Source organism: Pteronotus mesoamericanus, unplaced genomic scaffold, assembly GCF_021234165.1.
Source record: "Pteronotus mesoamericanus isolate MK-2021 breed Mesoamerican mustached bat unplaced genomic scaffold, CSHL_Meso_final contig_90, whole genome shotgun sequence".
In the NCBI taxonomy this organism is placed as follows: domain Eukaryota; kingdom Metazoa; phylum Chordata; class Mammalia; order Chiroptera; family Mormoopidae; genus Pteronotus; species Pteronotus mesoamericanus.
In genome coordinates this window covers 11,640,614-11,661,082 of record NW_026555277.1, presented here as the reverse complement: position 1 = coordinate 11,661,082, position 20,469 = coordinate 11,640,614, and the positions used below count along the sequence as shown (strand labels likewise).

Genomic DNA, 20,469 nt, shown 5'->3' with positions numbered 1-20,469 from the left:
ATTTATCTTCAACACCTGACCATTTAACCATGTGATTCTGGAGCTAGACCTTAGGAATCACTTAATCTAATACCTTTATTCTGTGAGATCATTTCCAATTTCCTCATTATAAAGAAGATGAACCATTACTTGATCCAACTATTATTTCTCTCTACTCACCTCATTCACTTTAGATCACTTTAGTTTTAGAAGTACTGGCTAGATAAACTAACATAAAGTTACCACATAAAATATATTGAATAGATAAACTATTAAAAAAAACTCAAATGCCCTTCAAGGCAAGTTTGCTTTAAGGGACATTGGGAGAGAAAGTTGATGACAGTGGAATTTACTGATGACAGTGGAAAGAGCTTTGCACCATGGAAATTAGATCTGAGTAAAAAATTTGTATTTTAGATAGAACTTACATTTATCAACTTCTATAAAAGTAGAAGGAGTGTCTTGCCATTATAAAATGAACTGTCAAAACCAAAACCTAAGAATCTTTTAAAATTGTTTTGTTTTAATTAAGTTTAGGGATGTGATGAAATCCTAGCACTACCGATTTTTCTCCAACTTAATTCAACAAACATAATGAACACCTATACTTTGCACAAAAGCAATGGGCTAAAAGATAAAACAAAAAGCAAGACAGTTACTCATCCAATATGACTGCCTTGCTTAATCTAGGTCCTCAATTTCCTCATCTACAGAGCAAAGGATTAAAGGTAACAACTTCCCAGCTCCTGAAATTCTGATGTATTATCCAAACTGTGACATTTCAATTCATCTTAAAATAAGTAATGTTAAAGCCAGTACTACTGAAGCCTGGTAAGGGCTGAAGTAATTACTCATTATATAACAAGGAAAACAAATACAAAAACAGCCCTCAGAAAACAAATCGCCGTAACTCTCTCACCAAACTCTCCCCTACTCTTTGATGAGAAAGATGGCATTCAAAAAGACCTCAGATCCCACACAAAAACTTGTTATAAACTCAATAATTTTCCTAAGTATCTTTTTTAATGATGAAATATTAAGCCATTTCATTACCATAATGATGATTCAAACATCACTACATGGTAAGATTTCTGGAGAAGTCGTCTATCTTATTCTTTGCAGCCCATGACGCCTACCAGGTACCCCTGTCTGCCATAATTTACTGTTCATCAAGGACTACTCTGCCTCCCTTCTTTCACCATCAAAAATGTCACATTACTTGTTATGGGTTAAACTGTGTCCCTCCTAAAATTCATATACAGGAGTCCCACCCACAACACCTCAGCATGTGACCTTATTTGGCAACAGAGTCATTACAGATGGAATTCATGAAAAAGAGCAGGGTGGGATTCCATTGCAGTATGAATGGTATCCTTGTATTCCTTTTAAAAGGGGAAAGAAATCTGACCCAAACACGCCCACAGGGAGAACGCCTGAGAACAGGAATGCCACCACCTACAGGCAGGGAGTGAGGCCTGGAACACACCCTACCCTCGGGATCCTGCAGGAACCAACCTTCCCCAGACCTCAATTTCAGACTTCCATCTGCTGTTTCAGCCACCCAGTGTGTGGTGGGCTCCTTTGTCAGGGCAGCCCGAGCAAGCTGATAGCACTGTATCAGCACTAATAATCACTACGCAGCCACGGGAGAAGAATTGAATCAGAACATCCTGACAGGGCACAAATCTTGAAACAGCACCCCAAATTCCAGCGCTTGGTCAACATTCCTAACAGGCCACACATCTGTAAGGATCTCATGAAAACCACTTTCACAGAGACATGAACATTTTTCATATTGTACACTTAACTCCCTCCACCCCCATCACTGCCAAAGCCAAAGCCGCAGGAGCTCCTGATTAAGAACTGCTGCCTTAAACAATGTGACTGGGGGTGGGGAGGTGACTGGTCATACACTAATCTCTTTCATTAGGAAATAAACACTATTAGCACTGTCCCCAGTAAGAAGAATACAGATGAACTTAATAATAAAACTCTTCCTCATTGTGCTCTGAAGAGACTTACAACACAATATTTTTTTTTCAAAAAGGTAAGTACTCTTAAAAATGTGTATGTGTATATTTACAATTGACAATCAGTAAAACTTTATCCCTATAGCAATCTTATCATAACAGAATGGAGTCTAATATAATAACCAGATAACTAGATAAAGACGGCTTTTTGTAGGTACCTATGATTTTAATTTTTCTTAAAAATACAGACTTGGTTAATAAGACTCAAAGTGTTTGCCTTATTTCTTCATTTTGTCCAATCACTTCACCTTTAATAGTTGACAGCATGTGAGAAAACTAAGATCAAAAGATTTTAAAACAGAAACCCAGCCTTTTTATATGAGCATTATCAATCATTAGTGGCATCCTGCCAGTCAAGAAGAGGTTCTCCTATATAGAAACACAAGCTAAAATGACCTGATCTGGTCAATAAAAGGACAATTCGAAAATCTAATTATGAAGCTTCAAAACACTTTAAGTTCCACAGCTAATTAGTTCTCAGCAGAAAGCACAATGGGAAGATACACAGTAATACACAGAGTCTAAGAACAATTTGGGAAACACTAACCCCCATTTGAACAGAAAAAAGATGAATATTAGAGTTTTGCTCTTTCAAAATGTGCTCATCTAATTAATTCAGTTTAGAAAAGTGCTCTATGGAAGAAGGTTATATTCTCTTTTAAAAGTGCATTTAAGTGAGTTTAAGGACAAAAACACTAATATTAAGGACAAAATCGTTACTCTACATATAATATACAGAAACTGTTATAACTGAAAAAAGCAGGCAGTGAAGGTGGTAAAAAAGTCTCTGAACTGACAATCAGAAGAAATGGGCTCTGTTTCTCCTACTTCTTGTACTTACTACGTGTGACTTTAGGCAAGGTCATTTAACCTTTCTGGACCTTGGTTTCTCACCTATGAACATGGTAATCAGACTTAATTATATCTAAGGTATGTGTCATTCAAAATGATTCCAAACACTATAATCTGAAAATCTGAAATATGACATTCAGAAGTCCAGACAGATGTTTATACACTTCATGTGATCAATATGAATTCATCAGCTATTTAACTAAGAGAGACAGCGGTATTTCTCACCTGAAAGCTCATTCTCATGCAGCAAACTTCGAAGCTTACTGCAAAGCTGGATCATGTTGTCCAACTGTCTGTTTATCTTCACATCTTGTATCCAGGCTGGCGTGTTACACACTGGACATGTGGTTCCGATGCAGTCACTTACACAGTTACTTTAAAAGGATTAAAAATACATATGTATAACTATCAACGCATTCAGCAGAATATGAATTCTAAAAAATAAAGTGTTTGAAGAGAAGTAAATGAAGAAAAGGTTGTTCTAACAATGGGCAATTATAAATATTTTTTTAAAAGGTTTTTTTTTTAGAGTGTGATACACAAAATCTAAAGTTGCTCGGGTTATTTGCAATGAAGAGACTACAGAGCCAGACATTATACAGTCTGTATAATTTTTCCCTGCCAATAAATCTATAGGTTCTAAAGGCCAAGAGCCTAGAGGAAGACATAAAAAACATATTTAGAACTTAAAACATAACAACCATGCCTTTCAACCTCTCTATCCTAAACCTGACCACTGAGCTTTATGAAAATACCTACAATTACCATGAAGAGACCGGGAAAGGTATTCTTTGTTTTGTTTTTGGACAAGTGTCTAAAGGCTTAGTCATTTTTGAGAAAAGATCTTTGGTTCCTACAGGTACAAGTATAACTGTAGATTCAATTAAATTCCCTTGGATTATCTATCCAGGAGTTACAGTCTCATAATTAGAAGGGTTTTCCTAACTATAGGGATTAAAACCCTTTGCAAATCTAATGAGGACATATACAAGCTCTTGTTTAAAAAAAAAAAAAGTGGGCGTGGAGGGGGGAGTGGATCACAAATCTCCTCTGAGGTCTATCTGTGAATTTCAAAATCAGGAACCTATAGATCCACTTCTTCCTTAGCCTCCAGACAGGCTCTAGCAGGACTGTGTATTGTGATGGTCATTAGAGCCTCATCTCCCCCAAACACTCTATTCCTCTTCCTGTGTCCACTCATGTATAGCACAGAGGATTCTTACAATATGACCTCCCTTCAGAAATAGCCTGAGGCATTTCCAATCTTTGTTTCTGAATCAAAGTAACACAACAGATGTTGTAAAGTGTATCTATAAACTATACTGGGGCTGGATGAGACAGCTGAGATCACTGAATTCAATAAACGTAAAATTCCTTTCTTTAAAGGAAGTTCTTTGAGTTTGTTTGCTCATAATTAAGAACTCTTCACTTGGAACCTGAACATATAAAGTATGTAAAGTGATTCCTCAGAAGATTTAAGTCAACTGTTGTGCAGTATTTAATCATTTGAGGAACACTAGTGAAAAACAGTCAAATTCACTCATCAAAAACCATTACAACGCTGGACCATGTAGCTCAGTTGCTTGAGTGTCACCCTGATAAACCAACTATGCAGGTTCAATCCCTGGTCAGGGCACATGAAAGAACTGACCCATGGCACCAGCCAGGGTAGCTCAGTTGGTTGGGCATCATCCCGCAAACTGAAAGGTTGTAAGTTTGATTCCCGGTCAGGTCACATGCCTGGGTAGTGAGTTCAGTCCCTAATCAGGGTGTGTTGTGTGCAGAAGGCAGCCAATCGATGTTTCTCTCTTACATCAATGTTTCTCTCTTTCTCCCTCCCTTCCCCTCTCTCCAAAATTAAAAAAAAAAGTAAAAAAGAACCAATGAATGCATCTAAATGGAACAACAAAATCGATGTTTCTCTCCCCCTAAAAAAAAAAATTAATAAATAAAATTAAAAGTTATCTCATTTTCTGATGAAGAAAATAAGATCCAGTTAGTTAAAGACATCCAGCACTGCACCAGTACTCGGATCTATTTTATCTAGTCTATAATATAATGTCTGTCTTATAACTATTCTCAAATTATTTTACACACATTAACCCAGAGTTCTGGGGAAATATGTAATTTCTCAGTAAATCTGCATGATTGGGTGAGCCAGTATATCCCAAATGACCAATATATGATGTCATAAAATCATGCTTGGATAAAAGAACCATTCAAAGTACAGCATTAAACCAACAGAATTTAATGTAACAGAATAAGAAGCCCATTGACATGGTTTTAGATTCAACACTGTTAGAATTTTAAGAGACTCTCACTTGCCAAGAAGTGATATCAAAGGAGAATATCCATAATTATCAAATTATCCTCCTTTTCCCGACAACAGATACATGTAAGATCAGATTTTCTTCATATATTTCAATTAAAACTAAATATCACAACAGACCGAATATATAAGCAGATATGGGAATCTGCAAAAATGCAAAACACTGCCATTCTAAGTATTTTTTCCTTTCGTTTGTTTTGTAAAAACTATTTTTTTTCCTTAAAAGTGTTATTTGTGTTAGCGTGCAATGGGTTTATTGTTTTTAAATGAACCAGTATTTTTTAAAATTCTTTTTTATATGATAAATACACACACATACAAACACACATGCACAAAAGCTTGTTGGGTCCTCAGTTTTTAAGAGCATAAAGTGGTCTGATACCAAAATATTTGAATCCCCTCGCTATGCCTCAAGTGACTTATTTCTTAAAGTGAGTAAGTATGTGGATTACTTCTATAAGGAGTTGGCACAAAGCACCTTGAAACTACACAACACTATCAATGATATAAAAATTTGCCTCTCCAACCTTTCCCACTTGTATGTTTCAGCTGGACTGGAATATATCAAAAAGATCTTTTCAAACTGCAAGGTATTTATGACATTGCTCAGCAGTTTTATACAACTCCAAATCTGCAAAGAACACAAACGGCTACCTAATTCTTGACCTCAAAGAATCAAAATGAACCAAAACTGTACTGAAGTACTGTTTCCTTCCTATGTTTATGCCATCTAAAGATGACCATTGTCTCTTTTAAGGTTTCTCAAGTCTCTCTTAATCTTTCACTGGCCGTTTTAAGTCTCAGACCCCTTTAGAATCCAAACAAACAGGTATGGATCTCTCCCCTCCCTCCTCACATGCACACATTTACATACAATTTCATAGAGTTTGTTATGTTCCAGCAGTTTTGTCAGTGATCTAATATTAGGCACAGTGAGAGAGCATCAGCTGAAACAATGAAATCTGCTTGCTACATGTGGAAACAGGAAGCAGGTATGGTTTCATAAGCAGATCATGGGAGGCCTTTTGGAAGAGTTGGACATTGTAACTGATGAAGTTAGCCTCACACAAATTTGACAGAAATACATTTCAGATGAAAGAAATAGCACATGCAAAAGTCCTGAGGCAGGAGTGAGTTTGCGGCGGCATAAACTTAAAGGGCACAGCTGGAACAGGTGAGCCAGAGGGAAGTGGGGTTTGAGAGGCAGGCACAGACTAGGTCCTGTCCGGGGTTTGGCAGACCTTAGTGCAGTTTGGATTTTATTCTAATCACAATAGGAAGCCGCAGAAAGATCTTAAGGAGGCTAATGGTATGGATGTGATTTACCTTTTTAATAGATCACTGACAAGAATGAGGGAAGTGGGGAACGGAACCAGTTATGAACTTGTAACAATTGTCTGTAGAGAGGTAAGATGATGATAGCTTGGACCAAAGTATAAACAGTAGTAAATAGAGAGAAAAGTGAGAAATTCAAGATTTAGGGCACATTTTCAGGTGAAACTGACAGAACATAATGATGTGGGATAAGGTAAAAATGAGCAATCAGATGGTTTCTGCCTTGAACAACTTTGCCATCCGTAGTACCACTCATTACAATGAAGATCAGTGAGGCAGGAACAGGTTAAAGAGGATGACGATGGACAGATCTACTCTGAATGTATCAAACCCCAAAACGCTTTCATCATCCAAATGGAGGTATCAGGTAGGCAACAGGTATTGTTTCCTACTTCCTGCTGGATATTCCCCACATAACAGAACTATGTTTCTAGAAACAAAGTTGGGACCCCAAGCATAGCTGCCTCCCACACATCCCCAGCCCACTGAAGTTGCCCAGTATGTTGTTTTCACGCGTGCTTAAAGCCCACATTGCAGTTTGCTCATGCCAGATAGTTTCACAGTCATAACCTGAACTAATTAACAGATTGATTGAAAGAAGGCTATATTAACCCTGCTCAAAGACAATTAAGCTAAGATGTTCAGTCCTTAAATTGATTTCTCCTGAATAAGAAACAGGATGAAATGAAAATCTAATATTCTAATCTATAAACCAGAGCTTTCATGTTATAACATGGATATAATTTCACAATAACTGTTGTGGCTGGAACGGTGTCCCCCACAACATTTTACCTCCAGCACCTGGGAATGAGTTCTAATCTGAAAATAGGGCCTTTGCAGATCATCATGTTAGGATGAGATCATCTGGGTGAGGCCTAATCCAATATAACTGGTACTCATAAAAAGGGGAAATATAGAGACAAAGACAAACATGCACACAAGGGAGAATACCATGTAAACATGAAGGCTAAGGCCAGAGTGATGCATCTACAGGCCAAGGAATGCCAAAGACTTCCAGAAGCCAGCTCCTCCACCAGAATGCAGGGAAGAAGCATGGAACACAGTCTCCCTCCCGGCCCTCAGAGGGATCGACCCTGATGACACCTCAGACTTCTGGCCTCCCGAGGGAGAGACAATACATTTCTGTTGTTCTACACCACCCAGTTCTTGGTGCTTTGTATGGCAGCCCTAGGAACCTAATACAATAACTGTAAGAACTAGACTTTCATAACTTGGAAAGTAGATTCAAAACTAACTAGAAGGCAAAAAAAGACACATATTTGAATTATCTGATACGAATTTTTCCCCCAAGTTCAGCAAAGCTGCTTATTAAACTTTAAAACTTTGATCAAGTCATCTTCTTTAAGCTTTGATTTTCTTATTTGTAATTTAAGATAGTTATAAGGGTCAAAATGAGGTAATGTATAGTAAGTTTCTTTGCAGTCTAAGACAGTCACACGAACATAAGAAATATTGTCATCAATATGATTATATGACTGTTACTAGTAAAAAAACTACTGTTGCTACATATATATAATATATACCAAGCCATAACTACTTACCTACAGAAGATGTGCTCACATCCTCCTAAACATACAGGCTCCCTCAGAATGTTAGTGCTGTTTGAAGAAAGGAAATCAAGACTTAGCCACTGAGAGATGAATGTTTTATACCCAACATTTCATAAATCCAAGGCCCAACATTACAGTATTTCTTTCCTTTCTCAAAGCAGACGATATTAAGGATGTATTCATCCGGGTTAAATAATGTATCACAACATACCTGCGGAATTCAAATACCAAGTACCAAATCCTGTACAAATTATAACACTTTTTATAACATTATACAGACAGTGAAGTCATAGAAACCAGTGGCTTTATTCAACCATCTCTAAACTTCTTACAATAGGCAAAACTAACCACAAGCTGCTTCTTACAATTATTAAGATACATCTCCACCTAATGATTCAAGGTGTAAATACTAAATCTCAAAATGAGACCCACAGCTGCATGACCATATAACGTATCATCCAAATGATAGCATTTCTGAGAGTGAAGAGGAGTGATAACTGGATAGGAAGCTGGAACAGTAGGTCTAATCAGAACTGTCCCCGGAAAATCAGGACATCTGATCACCTTGTCTGTAAGAATTCAATGTTCCCATAACAAAACATTGGTTCTGGCTATTGTTAAGTAGCCATCTATTTTCATAGGGGCCTTGTCAAAAATACAGTCATTCTTTCAGTTCACAGGAAGTCAACTGTTTTGTTCCTAAGCAAGAGCAAATAGGAATCATCAGGCTGGCAATCAATCTGCAGACTGAATGAGATTCATCACATTGTGGGAAGGGAGACAGAAACATAATTATTCCCAACACTGTCCATTGAAAGACCTGGTATAGCTGATAATCCTAAGAAAGTAATGGTACTTACTATAAAACACACGCCAAGTCATTACAGTCAGAGGGTATAACGTAGCAAGAGCAAACAGATTTTAAAGGATGAAGAGTTTTTTTGTACTTGGTTTATTACACTAATCCTAGGATCTTTAGCTATTTACACCATTATTATCCAATTATTTCTTTAGGCATATCATATATCAATAAAAACAATTTTAATACATTTCTTGTAAGACCAAAAGTATCACAATGAATATTTTAATAGATAGTAAGTTAAAGTGAAATTCAGCTTTCAGAAAGAGTGTTAAAAACAGAGTATGCAGCCCTGGACTGTGTGGCTCAGTTGGTTGGAGTTTTGTCCCACAAACGAAAAGGTTGTAGGTTCGATTCCCAGTCAGGGCACATACACCGGTTGTGGGTTTGATCCCCGGTCAGGGCACAAACAAAAAAGCAACCAATACATGTTTCTCTCTCACATCCATGTTTCTTTCTATGTCTCTCTCTCTCAAAAAACAAAAAAAAAAAAAACAAAAAAAAAGCAATGAAAAAATGTTATTCGGTAAAAATAAAAAAAAATTTTAAACAAAATAGAATTTGCACCCACAATGTTATTCTCAAGTTAACCAAAAATGGTGCTTACTGACATTATAAAATCCATTACTTTTTAAAAAGTCACAATAGCTGATTTTCCTATCATGCTACATAGAATATAGTGATAATGACTTGTGACGTGCCAGCCAATTTTGTGATTCTGGCAATTAAGATGATTTCTGGTATGATTGTTAGCTTAGGTAATTAGCTAATTATTAATAAGGGAGCGAGCAAAGGGTATCAGATATTAAACTTAATAAACTGGGAAGCCGAATCAGATATTAAGACAGCACTGCATTAAGCTTACTTGGATGCAATTGCATTTAGAGACTGATTCACACACTCCAGGGGACTGCTGCGGACAAGGGGGTTTAATCATTGAGGGGATTTAACTGTCAGAGCAGACGGGGAATCTCCCCAAGGGTGCCGCTGGTCTGGCATGGTACTGGATATCAGAGCAAGGAGGAGGGGGAATTCCTCTCCTGGCACAGGCGCAATGGAAAGCGGATAACGTAACAAATTTCTGACATGTGTAATAGAAGCCAAGATGGTGTTTCTACTTTTGGACATGGCAGTAAAAATCAAAATGGCAACATAAAGGGGGCAGAGCCTAGCCTGGGAAAAACTACAAAAGTAATCAGATTGGGAAGAGTTCAGGGAACCCCAGTAGGTCACAGAAAGGGATGATTGGCGGGAAGGGGTGGAGAGAGGGAGGATAGGAACATGTTTCAAGCCCAGGAAGAATCAGAAAGTTGGGTTGGACGGTCTGAATGGCAACATATTCATTACCAAGAACCAAGAAAATAGATGGAGGATTAAGAGAAGCTTCGGGGCAGTTGCTGCTAGAGCCTGCCTGACCTCTAGGTCCCCAAGAGCGCGTTATTTCCCTTAAACCCAATGAAATCTTGCCACCACCTTTAAACTTTTCCACACATGTGTCACTTGAAATTCCTTTTTCTTGGCACCACGAAAGAACTCATTTTCAGGGGTAACACAATGTTTATGCTGCTTCTATAATTTTTGTTCATTTTGACCTAACGAACTTGATCTATCTCCCAATCAAGTGTGTTGAATTCTACATCGTTACAAGCTTTGCCTCTGAGATACCACATCCTCCTATCACAGTTTCCTCTAGCTCTTTTATTCCGCCACCACAAATTTCCACCTCCACGTTGCTCTCCACCATGAAAGAACGTCATTCAGTTCATTAGCTCCTCGAACTCAACGTCCTGCCTAGGCCACAGAGTAAACTATTGGGTTGGCCAAAAAGTCCGTATGATTTTTTTTCTGTAAAATAAAAGACACATTTTTCATTTTCACCAATAACTATTGATTTAGATATTTTGAGTATGTTGGCCATCTCCCATGTGGTGTAACATTGACTGTTCTCAATTAACGTTATCAACCTGATCACTATCAACTTCAACTGGTCTACCTGACCGTGGAATGTTGTCCAGCAAAAAATCTCCAGCACGAAACCACTTTTGACTGTTTCAATCATGCACAGCACCTTCTCCATACACTGCACAAATCTCTTTTTTTTTTTGCATTTCAGTTGTTTTTGACCTTTCTTAAAATAATAAAGAATATGCCAAAAATGCTTGTTTTCCTCCATCTCCAATGTTAAAATGGCTACACAAAAAATTCACCAATTGTGACCTTTTTTTTTTAACGCACGCTGATATGACAGCTGTCACAATACAATCTAACAAAATCGTTTCAAATGAAGTTAAAGACAACTAAGCTCTACCACAGCCTTCACATGGAAAAAACTAAACAAACTTTTTGGCCAACCCAAAGGAACTTTACCACCACCCTACTTCCACGGCCTCTTAGACACTCAGGTATGCAAATCTATAATGGTACATAGACCCCATAGTCCACTCCTTCCTTGCCAGCTCTCAGCCTATGAATAACGATCATAAAAAGAACAATATACAAATATATCTCTTAATTTATGTGGTAGCTTTTTTACCTTTGTACCTCTATTAAAGTGACATATATTACATCTTCTGAAGAGTAAACAAATGAATAGCTAGCTATTCAAAATAATCTCCATGCAAATCCCATTAACCTTACTGGAGCCACACGGTATGAACTTTTCACAGTCTAGACTAATTTCTACCTCTTTGCCCATAACCTTACCTCTCCTTCCAGGCACAGATGAAAAGATCTTTGGTCATTTTCCTTCTTAAAATGAGCTGTTCTATTTGTCCCGCTCTAGAGCCCGTATCTTCTTTGGCTCCTAAAGTATACTATTCTCATCATTATTCTCCCATCTGCATCTGAACACGCACAGATGATCTCCCCTTCAACCTAAAAACATGTTTTTTTAGATCATGCCTCCCACTCTACTAACTGCCCCAGCTCTCCCCTTCCTTGAAGGTATAAGTTCTTTTCTTTTTAAATGTAATAACCTAACATTTTTTTTTTAAACATTTTATTTATTTTTAGAGAGAGGGGAAGAGAGTGAGAAAGAGAGGGAGAGAAATACCAATGTGCGGTTGTCTCTCACACACCCCATACTGGGGTCCTGGCCTGCAACCCAGGCAAGTGTCCTGACTGGGAATCGAACCAGAGACCCTTCGGTTTGCAGGCTGGCACTCAATCCACTGAGCCACACCAGCCAGGGCATGAAGGTATTAAGTACTTTAAACAGGGCTCTATACGAGCTAAATCGCTCTCCTTTCCTTGCTCGCTCTGTCTTCCCATTGCTGTAATTGCTCTCCAATGCATTTTTGATCCTCATTCTCCATCATCTCTGCAAAATAACATTTACATCACCTTCTTTCCTGAAACCTTTCCTTCCACTGAGTTTTAATTTTCTTATTTATCTACCTATTTCCACACTTCTTAAGCTACTTCTTTTCCTGTCTATCAATGTCGGCCTACCCCCAGGATGCAGTCCACGGCATCCTGGCTTTCTATGACAATATTTGATTCAATGCATAAATTCTTCTGTTTCTAAACTTAAATTTTCTTCCTAAAAGGACTGTGAATCCCTTATCTATATACATACTTTGTACCCTCCACCCTAACAATAAGATGTTATAGTGTAATTAGCAATAAATCTAATGTCTATGAAAAATTGATCAGTTGCACTAATTATTCTATTCTAGAGTACAGTGAACTAGAATATGTTTTTGTTGCTGTTAATAGATGTGAAAAGACACTGGGAGAATGACTGAAAAGTACTTGCATGTGTACTGGGGGAAGGAGCAGGGAGAAATATAGCCAAAGCTGGACAGAATAGAGCCATCTTCAAAGGAACGTTAATGGGGAACCAAACATGTTCAAGGGGAACCAAAGTTTTACCACCCCAAAATATGCCTCTTGGGATATTGATTTTAAGCCGGTTATTAAGAAACAAAAAACTCAGAACCTTTGACCCTCCTCATTACCTGCCTAAAGGAATTCAGATAGAAAAACCTCCTTAAAGAAAGGAAGCATCACCTTACCATAATAATATAAATTAAGTGTGGCAGAGAGAGAGAGAGAGAGAGAGAGAGAGATCTGGCAGAGAGCCTCTTTGTTTCCCTTCTGTTTCCCATTTTTTCTGGGTGGTCCAGCAAGAATTTGTTTACATGTTTGCTCCTTCTCATCTACCTGTGAATTGCCTACTTCCCCTTGGAAGTCCCAGACTATTTTGTATTTTATCTGCCTGATTCCTCTTCTTTTTTTTAGTCTCAAAACAGACTGTAGCCCTCCATACAAGAGATCTTGACTTTCATTTTTTTCTGAGCTTCCCCAACACACTGTTACATAACTAGCATGGTGCTATATAAACATCAGGATTTCAATAAAGTGAAAGAACCAAATAGAAGACTATACACAAAAATGCATATATAGCGCCGGGCAAAAGTAGGTTGACAGTTGTTCATACGGAAAGACATGCAGGTTATCATTACAACAGCTTTATTAACTCAAAAGAATGTCACTCACAACTGTAATCCTACTTTTGCCCACCCCTGTATATTAACAATTCTATTTGATCCTTCCTCTATTTTTTGCTTGATATACATATATATGAGAAAGGTATAAATCCAGAAGAATAAGAAAAGGCATTTGCATGGTAACAGGATTTCTGTACCTTGAAAATTCCCATCTATAGTCATACTTCTGTTACTTTACATGCAGTTGGTTTGGAAAGGGCAGTGCAGTGAGAGAATTATAACTTAGGGATGAACTAATAGTAAGAACAAATTTTTTTTTTTGAAAAAGATTCTATTAGATACAAAATTTTCTTTGCAAAGAAAAAAGTAAAGTAAATTCAGTTGCAATTACAAGGCAGACTCAAGTCTTAGCTGAATGGCTCCCTAAGCTTCCATAAAATATCAGCTGCTATTTAACACTGGGCAACATTGCTTCCACAGTGCTCCTATATTTTAGAAAATCTCCAAGGTATTTTTAAATGTGGAACAACATATTCAACACCAAAATGAACAGGTTCTCCAAGCCAGTTAAACAATTATCTGTGTTTATCTTTATGAGAATAAACAAAATTGTTAAAAAGAAAGGTGTATGGATAATGGCATGGAAGCATCTTATTTCATGCAGTTATCACATGCCACATTCAAGCAAGTCACATTGAGAAAATAAGAAAACATGCCTAATTGTTTAGGGTCAATAACTACTAAATAAATCAATGAGTTGAACATCCTGAAAGTCAAATAGACAACAGAATTATCTCTTTTAATGACTAATTATAATAGAATCTACCACATAAGACAGATAGATAAGCCACAGAGAATATGATATATACCCAAGCTCTAATAGTTTTGGTTATTCTCTCTTCTATTCCCTTTTCATCAAAGCAAAACAGTATATAAGTAACTACTGGACTTCAGTCCTACCACCTGATATTCAAATGTTGAGTTTCAAGGCTCAGACTTAGGTATTTGTCTGTATACTCTCTTCCCTGCTCACTTCCAAAAGATGCCTTCAATTACCATCTACATGCAGATGACTCAAATTTCCACTTCCAGCCTAAAAGTTCCCCTCTGAGCCCCAGACCTGCAGACCAATAACCATTTGTAAGGCCATCGCCTATGCCATGGGAGACAATATTAGAGGGTGCTCAATGTGGCTGGTAAGTTTCTCTGGCATTCATTAGCCCTACATAACACCTGGTATGTGTAGGACCATAATGGAACTCTTCACGTTGTGGTTCCAGCTCTAAATCCCAGGGGGAAAGACCTGTACCTTCTTTATCTGCCTAGACTGTAGTCATGTTTACTAAGGGCAATTAACCCCAGGAACTTAGGGGGGACTTCTTGGTGATTCAAGTGAATTAACCAGGTTCTTTTAGTATTTCCACTTTCAAAGACCCTTTACATGGTGTCCTAACTTAATTCTTTCATGCCTTAGTTTAACAACTAGAAACTATGTGTCCAGCACTGTGGCTACAAATGTGAACCTATCCTTATGAAATGTGTAGTATAACTGAAGACAGGAATCAATCAAAGAATCAAAAAACCACATAAGTAAATCAATCCTACAATTTGAAGGGCTATATGATACATACTGAACACCAATGACGTGTGCCCTTTTCTGTATGTATGTTATGCTTCAATAAAAAGTGTGAAACAGCATTCAGTGGACCCAATAACTGTGGAAATCTGTGAACTGCAGAGAGCCTTAAAAATCAGTCAGTCCAGTTTCCTCATTTTATAGATGAGAACACTAGTCTTAGGAAGCGTACATGAAATGCACTCCTAGGAAGTAACTACAGGCATACCTCGGAGACACGGCAAGTTTGGTTCCAGACTACTGCAATAAACTGAGTGTCACAATAAAGCAAGTCAAAATCTTTTCACTGGTGTTTGGGGCAAGGAGGGGGCGGGGAGTGTCTTGCCTTCGATTTGTAAAAAACACAGTATTTGTGAAGCGCAATAAAGCGAGATATGCCTGTATCTGAACCAACTGAATAGTCCATTAGGCTATATTAATCACTCTGATTTGACCCTGCCTGAATTCTCTGCCCACCTGACTCACCCTGCTTTTATTCTACAATACTTTTCAGCATAATATTTGCTAATAATCCCCCACCTGGCTCCATTTATAAAAAGCTACCCAAGGCCCGGTTTCAAAGCCAATGAAGTTTTCCTCCGCTGGCTCTGTCCACGTACCCTTCTAGGCATCCCCTTGGCCTGCATCATCATTTACCCTGAACTGTGTACACATTCTGTCCCTTAGTGCTATTAAGCATGTGATCCTTGAGAGTAGAAAATGTCTCACCATATCTCCACTAATACAGTGCTTCAGGGATTGCTTCTTGCGCTAATAAATACCAGCGCCAGAGCAAACCAAAAGGAGTAATCATCTCATTTAAGGATCCCTAGCCTACTGCCTCTGAACGTTGGGAACTCCTGAAAAGCCAAACGTGACTGCTGGAGTCAGGAAATCTATCCTTTATTTTACAACCATTCATACAGCACTTAGAACCGAACAGGCATTGTTCTAAGTACCTCATAAATATTAACTCATTTAATTCCCACAACCACCTTATATCGTACAAACTACCAATTCACTTCGCAGATGATGAAAAAGCAGCATACAAAGAAGAACTAATTTATGTAAACGTCGCTGAGTAAGGATTTGAAGCCAGGGTCCAAAATCCATGCTCTTAACAACTAAGCTATGCTGCCTCAAAACCTGAGCACCTTTTAAATGACAGGAGACAATTCATGACAATAAAATCATGTATCCTGAAAATGCAAGATTACTTTTTGACTTTTTACTAAAAGTTGATTTAAAAGGCGCTAGAACTCCAAGTTATAATTGTCATAAATGCCAACCCCCCCCCCAAATAAATGTCAAGGTACCTATTTTAATTCATAAAATCGTATCGCATGACACATGAGCTTTTACACTGCAGCTCCTATTTTCATTTCCTGCTTCCTTTAGGAACACATTACTAAGCTTTCTGTCAGCCTCTCAAATGATACAGACTTCCTGTCTCGTTTTTCCAAATCTTCTATCTGGTTGTGAGGCTTGGGCCTAACACAAATGTCACATCTGAACAATTTAATCAGCTTCACCTTGGAGCCATACTTATGCTAAAGGTCAAGAATGAATGCCCTGTAATGTAGCCAATCCCTTGCCGGCAAATCACGCTTGCTGCAAGCTGAATGTGAGGGTAATGGGGTAATCACTAGCCCACAGGGTAGAGCTTTGAAACTCTCTAAAAGGACACACTGACATAATATCTAATAATATGACATCGCTTTGAGTGGTGGGTAGCAAAAGCAAAAGGCAGACCATCTGGAGTTGCTCCTTTTGAGTAATGATGTCACGCAGCTATCAGGCAAAGGCATAGTAAAAAGACTTTTTTCCCTATGGGTAAGGAGCAACCTGACTTGCTTTATTCACCACAGGCAGTGCAGAGCATGTAGAGGTACCAAGGGAGGAACACAAAATCATTTCTCAACATCAAACCCAGGTGATAACAAAATTTTACACCAAAAAGTATTTTTAAACTGAACACACTTTACCTATTAAAACAGAGTTTGGCAAACTATTGCCAAAGTGCCTAATCAAGCCACTAGGCTGTTTTTGTTCAGCCCTTGAGCTAAAAATGTTTTTGTGTTGTAAAAAAGAAAAAAGAAAAAAGAAAAAGAAGAGTGACTGTTTGTTGCCAGCAAAGCCTAAAATATTTATTGTATGACCCTTTACCAAAAGTTTGCAGAGCCCTATGACAAAATATGCATTCAAAGAAATAGTTGAGATTTAATTAATCCATCAGTGGTTCACATATTAACTTTTTTTTAATCACTCTAGTTCAACATCATTCTTCAGTCAAAGGATGAGTTGTATTAAAAGTCCAGCTACTGATGTCAACTTTCAGTCCTGCGGCTCTTACTGTCTGCTCACTTCAGCTAGAAACTGCAAAAACATTTGCTAGGGGATAAAAGCTGAAACTGGCTTTATTAGATTTCAGGACAACCTATCCATAGATTATTCTTATAAATCACCTATCTTGTTTCCCCCAAACCATGCAGCAAGCAGACTATGCTTTTTTATATTTTTAAGACACCTGCTACTTATCACTCACTCTCTGACAACTACCACACTTAAGACTACATGCGCAATTTCATTTAGGTGCTTCTCTCTCATAGAATTTTACCTTAATAAAGGTTGGCGGTTTTTTTCCCACTTTGTTCTCTACGAAATCCCAAATGCTGGCCCTTCGTAGGCGCTCAGTAACTTTTTAAAAACCTCTTATTAATGAGCACTATTATCACATGGGGAAACTGCAGCACAGAGAGGTTGAATGACTTGGGCCATTCAATAGTGTCAAAGCTGGAACCTGAAATCAGGCTGCCTGACTGTACAGTCCTGGTGAAGCGCTAGTCTGCTGCCCTAGTGTCTTCCATACAGAAATGTCCCACCTGAATGTCTAACTTCTCTTCAACTGACAATTTGGGTGTGACTAAAATTGCTCCTTGTATAGCAACAAGCAGAGGTCAGTTCTAAGCCTCTTCTTCTCAGAGAGGTAACCCCTGTGGGAGGGGAAAACACACACAACTCATGAGGTCTTCATATTCTCACTCTAGCAAAAGTGCCACTTTTCCAAGGAGTGGAACAATGTCATGCCTGTCATAGGTCTTAAAGTTTTTGTAAAACAAAATAAAATATAAGTGCAAAACTCTGTGACAATTAAGTGCTTTTCATGTTTAAAGAAAAAGCTGCTACGTTATTTATGTAGAATTAAGTTCTGCAAGTTGGGAATCACGGGCGGAAAAAAATCAAAACAGTTCAAAAAGGAAATACGGTCCGGACAGTTACAGAGAGAAAACCCGCCAGAGAGACGCTGATGCAGAAATCCTGGGCTGTGCACACACAGCATTTTGGAAGAAATGGAAAGTGAGGCAAGTCCTTCTGGGGTTTTATAAGCCTTCTTGGTTTCTATACCAGGAAGACCTACTGGAGAAGCAGAAGCAAGGAGTGCCAGTCATGAAAATGATGTCTTCAACTGGAATGAAAACCTTGGACTAAGAGGACTCACATGGTGTAACAGCAGGAAGGAAAATAAAAAGCAAAAAAAAAGATAGTAAGTAGCATCTCTAAGAGCTGGAACCCCAAACCAGTCCTTTGACTAAACCAAGGAAATGAGAAAGTGAATGAGAAACGGAATGTCAGTGTTCATCACACTGCCATCTTCAACCTACTTTGAGCAAAACTCTCTCCCTCCACACCCCCCAACCCGCCCGCCCCCCCCCAAAAAAAGAAAAAAAGCTGCTACGGAGAAAAGGTCAAAGAGGCCGGCACCGCAGTGAGAGCAGCTTCAAACTTAGTGCAAGATTCCGGAATTGGCTTGTCAGGAAGATCCCGTAAAAAGTGCAGATGCCTTAGCCCCACCCCAACCCCAGAGATTCAAACTCTGGAGGCGGGGCCAGGGAGCCGCAGTTCTAACTACAGCTTCAGCCAATTCTTTTGCCCGCTCAGGTTCGACAATTACCATCTTAGTTAGGTTTGCTGCCAAAAACACAAATTAAAAAATAACAAATAAAATAAAAAGGCTAGAAAGCCACCCAGAAAGGTGAATGGGAGCCCGGGCGTGAAACTCACACCAGATCCCTCGGCAGGCAGTAACTCCGCTCGTCGGCCCGACTGCGGGACGGGAACGGAAGTAGAAAACCGGAGGTTTGGAAAGATCTCCCACCCCCCAGGACCGGGGCGACCCCTGCCGTGCCGTTGCCCTCGCGGCAACCCCCCTCGAGGGTCCGTCTTTACCAACGCGAGCAGCGCAGCAGCTTCTCCAGCCGGTCGAGCGCGGGGCGGCTGTGGGCCCAGTCCCCGCCAGCCGCCGGCTCCATGGTGGGCGCGGGACGAGGCGTGTTCCCGGAGTGGACCCTCAGTTGCCGGTTCTCCGGCATCGCCCCGCCTTCGAAGGAAAGTCTCCCCGGAGAGCGGGAATCTGGGTGGACCCGGACAACGACCGAGACGCCGCAGGCCTGTGACCCGACCCCTGACACCAGCGATTCCCGCGTCTGAGCCGGGAGGACGCGCGGGGCCGGAGTGCGCGGGGTGGGCCGGGCGGGTGCGGCAGGGGCAAGGAAACCCGCCAAAATCGCGGCGCGCGAGACGGGAGGGGCGGGGCCGCGGCTGCACTCCCCAGGCTCGGTGGGCGGGGCCTCGGGGACGAGGGAGGGGGCGGGCCCAGGGGATGCCCTCTCTCTCCGGGAGGGATCAAGGCAAAAATAAGGAAATAAAATTGAGAAAATGAAAAAAGCACTTGCTTTCCTGCATTCCTGAAACAGTGTTGGCACCCTCAGCTGAACTTCACCGATGAAAAATTACAAACAAACGTTTAGCTGAGCATTAACTGTACGGAATGCTGGTTCAAGTACTGTTGAGCTTGGAAAAGCTTTGCTCATGACACTGAAAGTGCCACTCTCTTTACTCCTAAGAAAGTAACTTTTTTTTCTCTTCTCCCCCAGCTTCTTGTCTGTTAAAGAATTTGTCTACCCTCTTAAGGCTCTTTCACTGATCGCCATAATTTACAGATAACATCTTATGAGTTCCCCTTCACCCTTCGCATCCAATTCATTGCCAAGATCCTTGCAATTTCCCCCCTTAACTTACTCTTAAACCTACCACTTCTTTCAATCTTCACTCTACAACAGGCCCAACAGTATCATCCTCAGCTAGATTGTTCCCATAGCTTACCTGTGTCCACCTAAGTCCCCTCCAAGCTTCAGGCTACACAGCAACCATCTAAAACATTTGCAAATAAACTCAGTTCATAGAACCAGAATGAGTCAAACTAAATAAAATCTTACAGGGTATTTTGACTGACCTATGATAACACCTTAAATTAACCAAAAAAAACAAAAACAAAAACGAAAAAAAACCCTCAGATGTAGCCAAGAAGTTAATCCTTCATTATGAACCCTGTTAAGCCATTGTCTTTCAGAGCCTCAATGACAACTATCAAACTCTAGAAAATATAAA

The 20,469-nt window shown here is 39.4% G+C and overlaps 1 protein-coding gene across 2 annotated transcripts in view; it reads right to left on the bottom strand.

The window, feature by feature from the left end:
• Positions 1–19,482, bottom strand: part of BARD1 (BRCA1 associated RING domain 1) — a 61,801-nt gene extending 42,319 nt beyond the window's left edge. Inside the window, exons 1-3 of one of the 2 annotated variants that reach the window (XM_054586174.1) lie at positions 19,249–19,482; positions 8,088–8,144; positions 3,087–3,235 (exon numbers count right to left, since the gene is read on the bottom strand). In XM_054586174.1, coding sequence (XP_054442149.1) covers positions 3,087–3,235; positions 8,088–8,144; positions 19,249–19,391 — 349 coding nt within the window. In that variant the 5' untranslated portion in view covers positions 19,392–19,482. The remainder of the gene's footprint in view (positions 1–3,086; positions 3,236–8,087; positions 8,145–19,248) is intronic. The other variant, XM_054586176.1, reaches the window with a different exon arrangement.
• Positions 19,483–20,469: the final 987 nt, after the last annotated feature.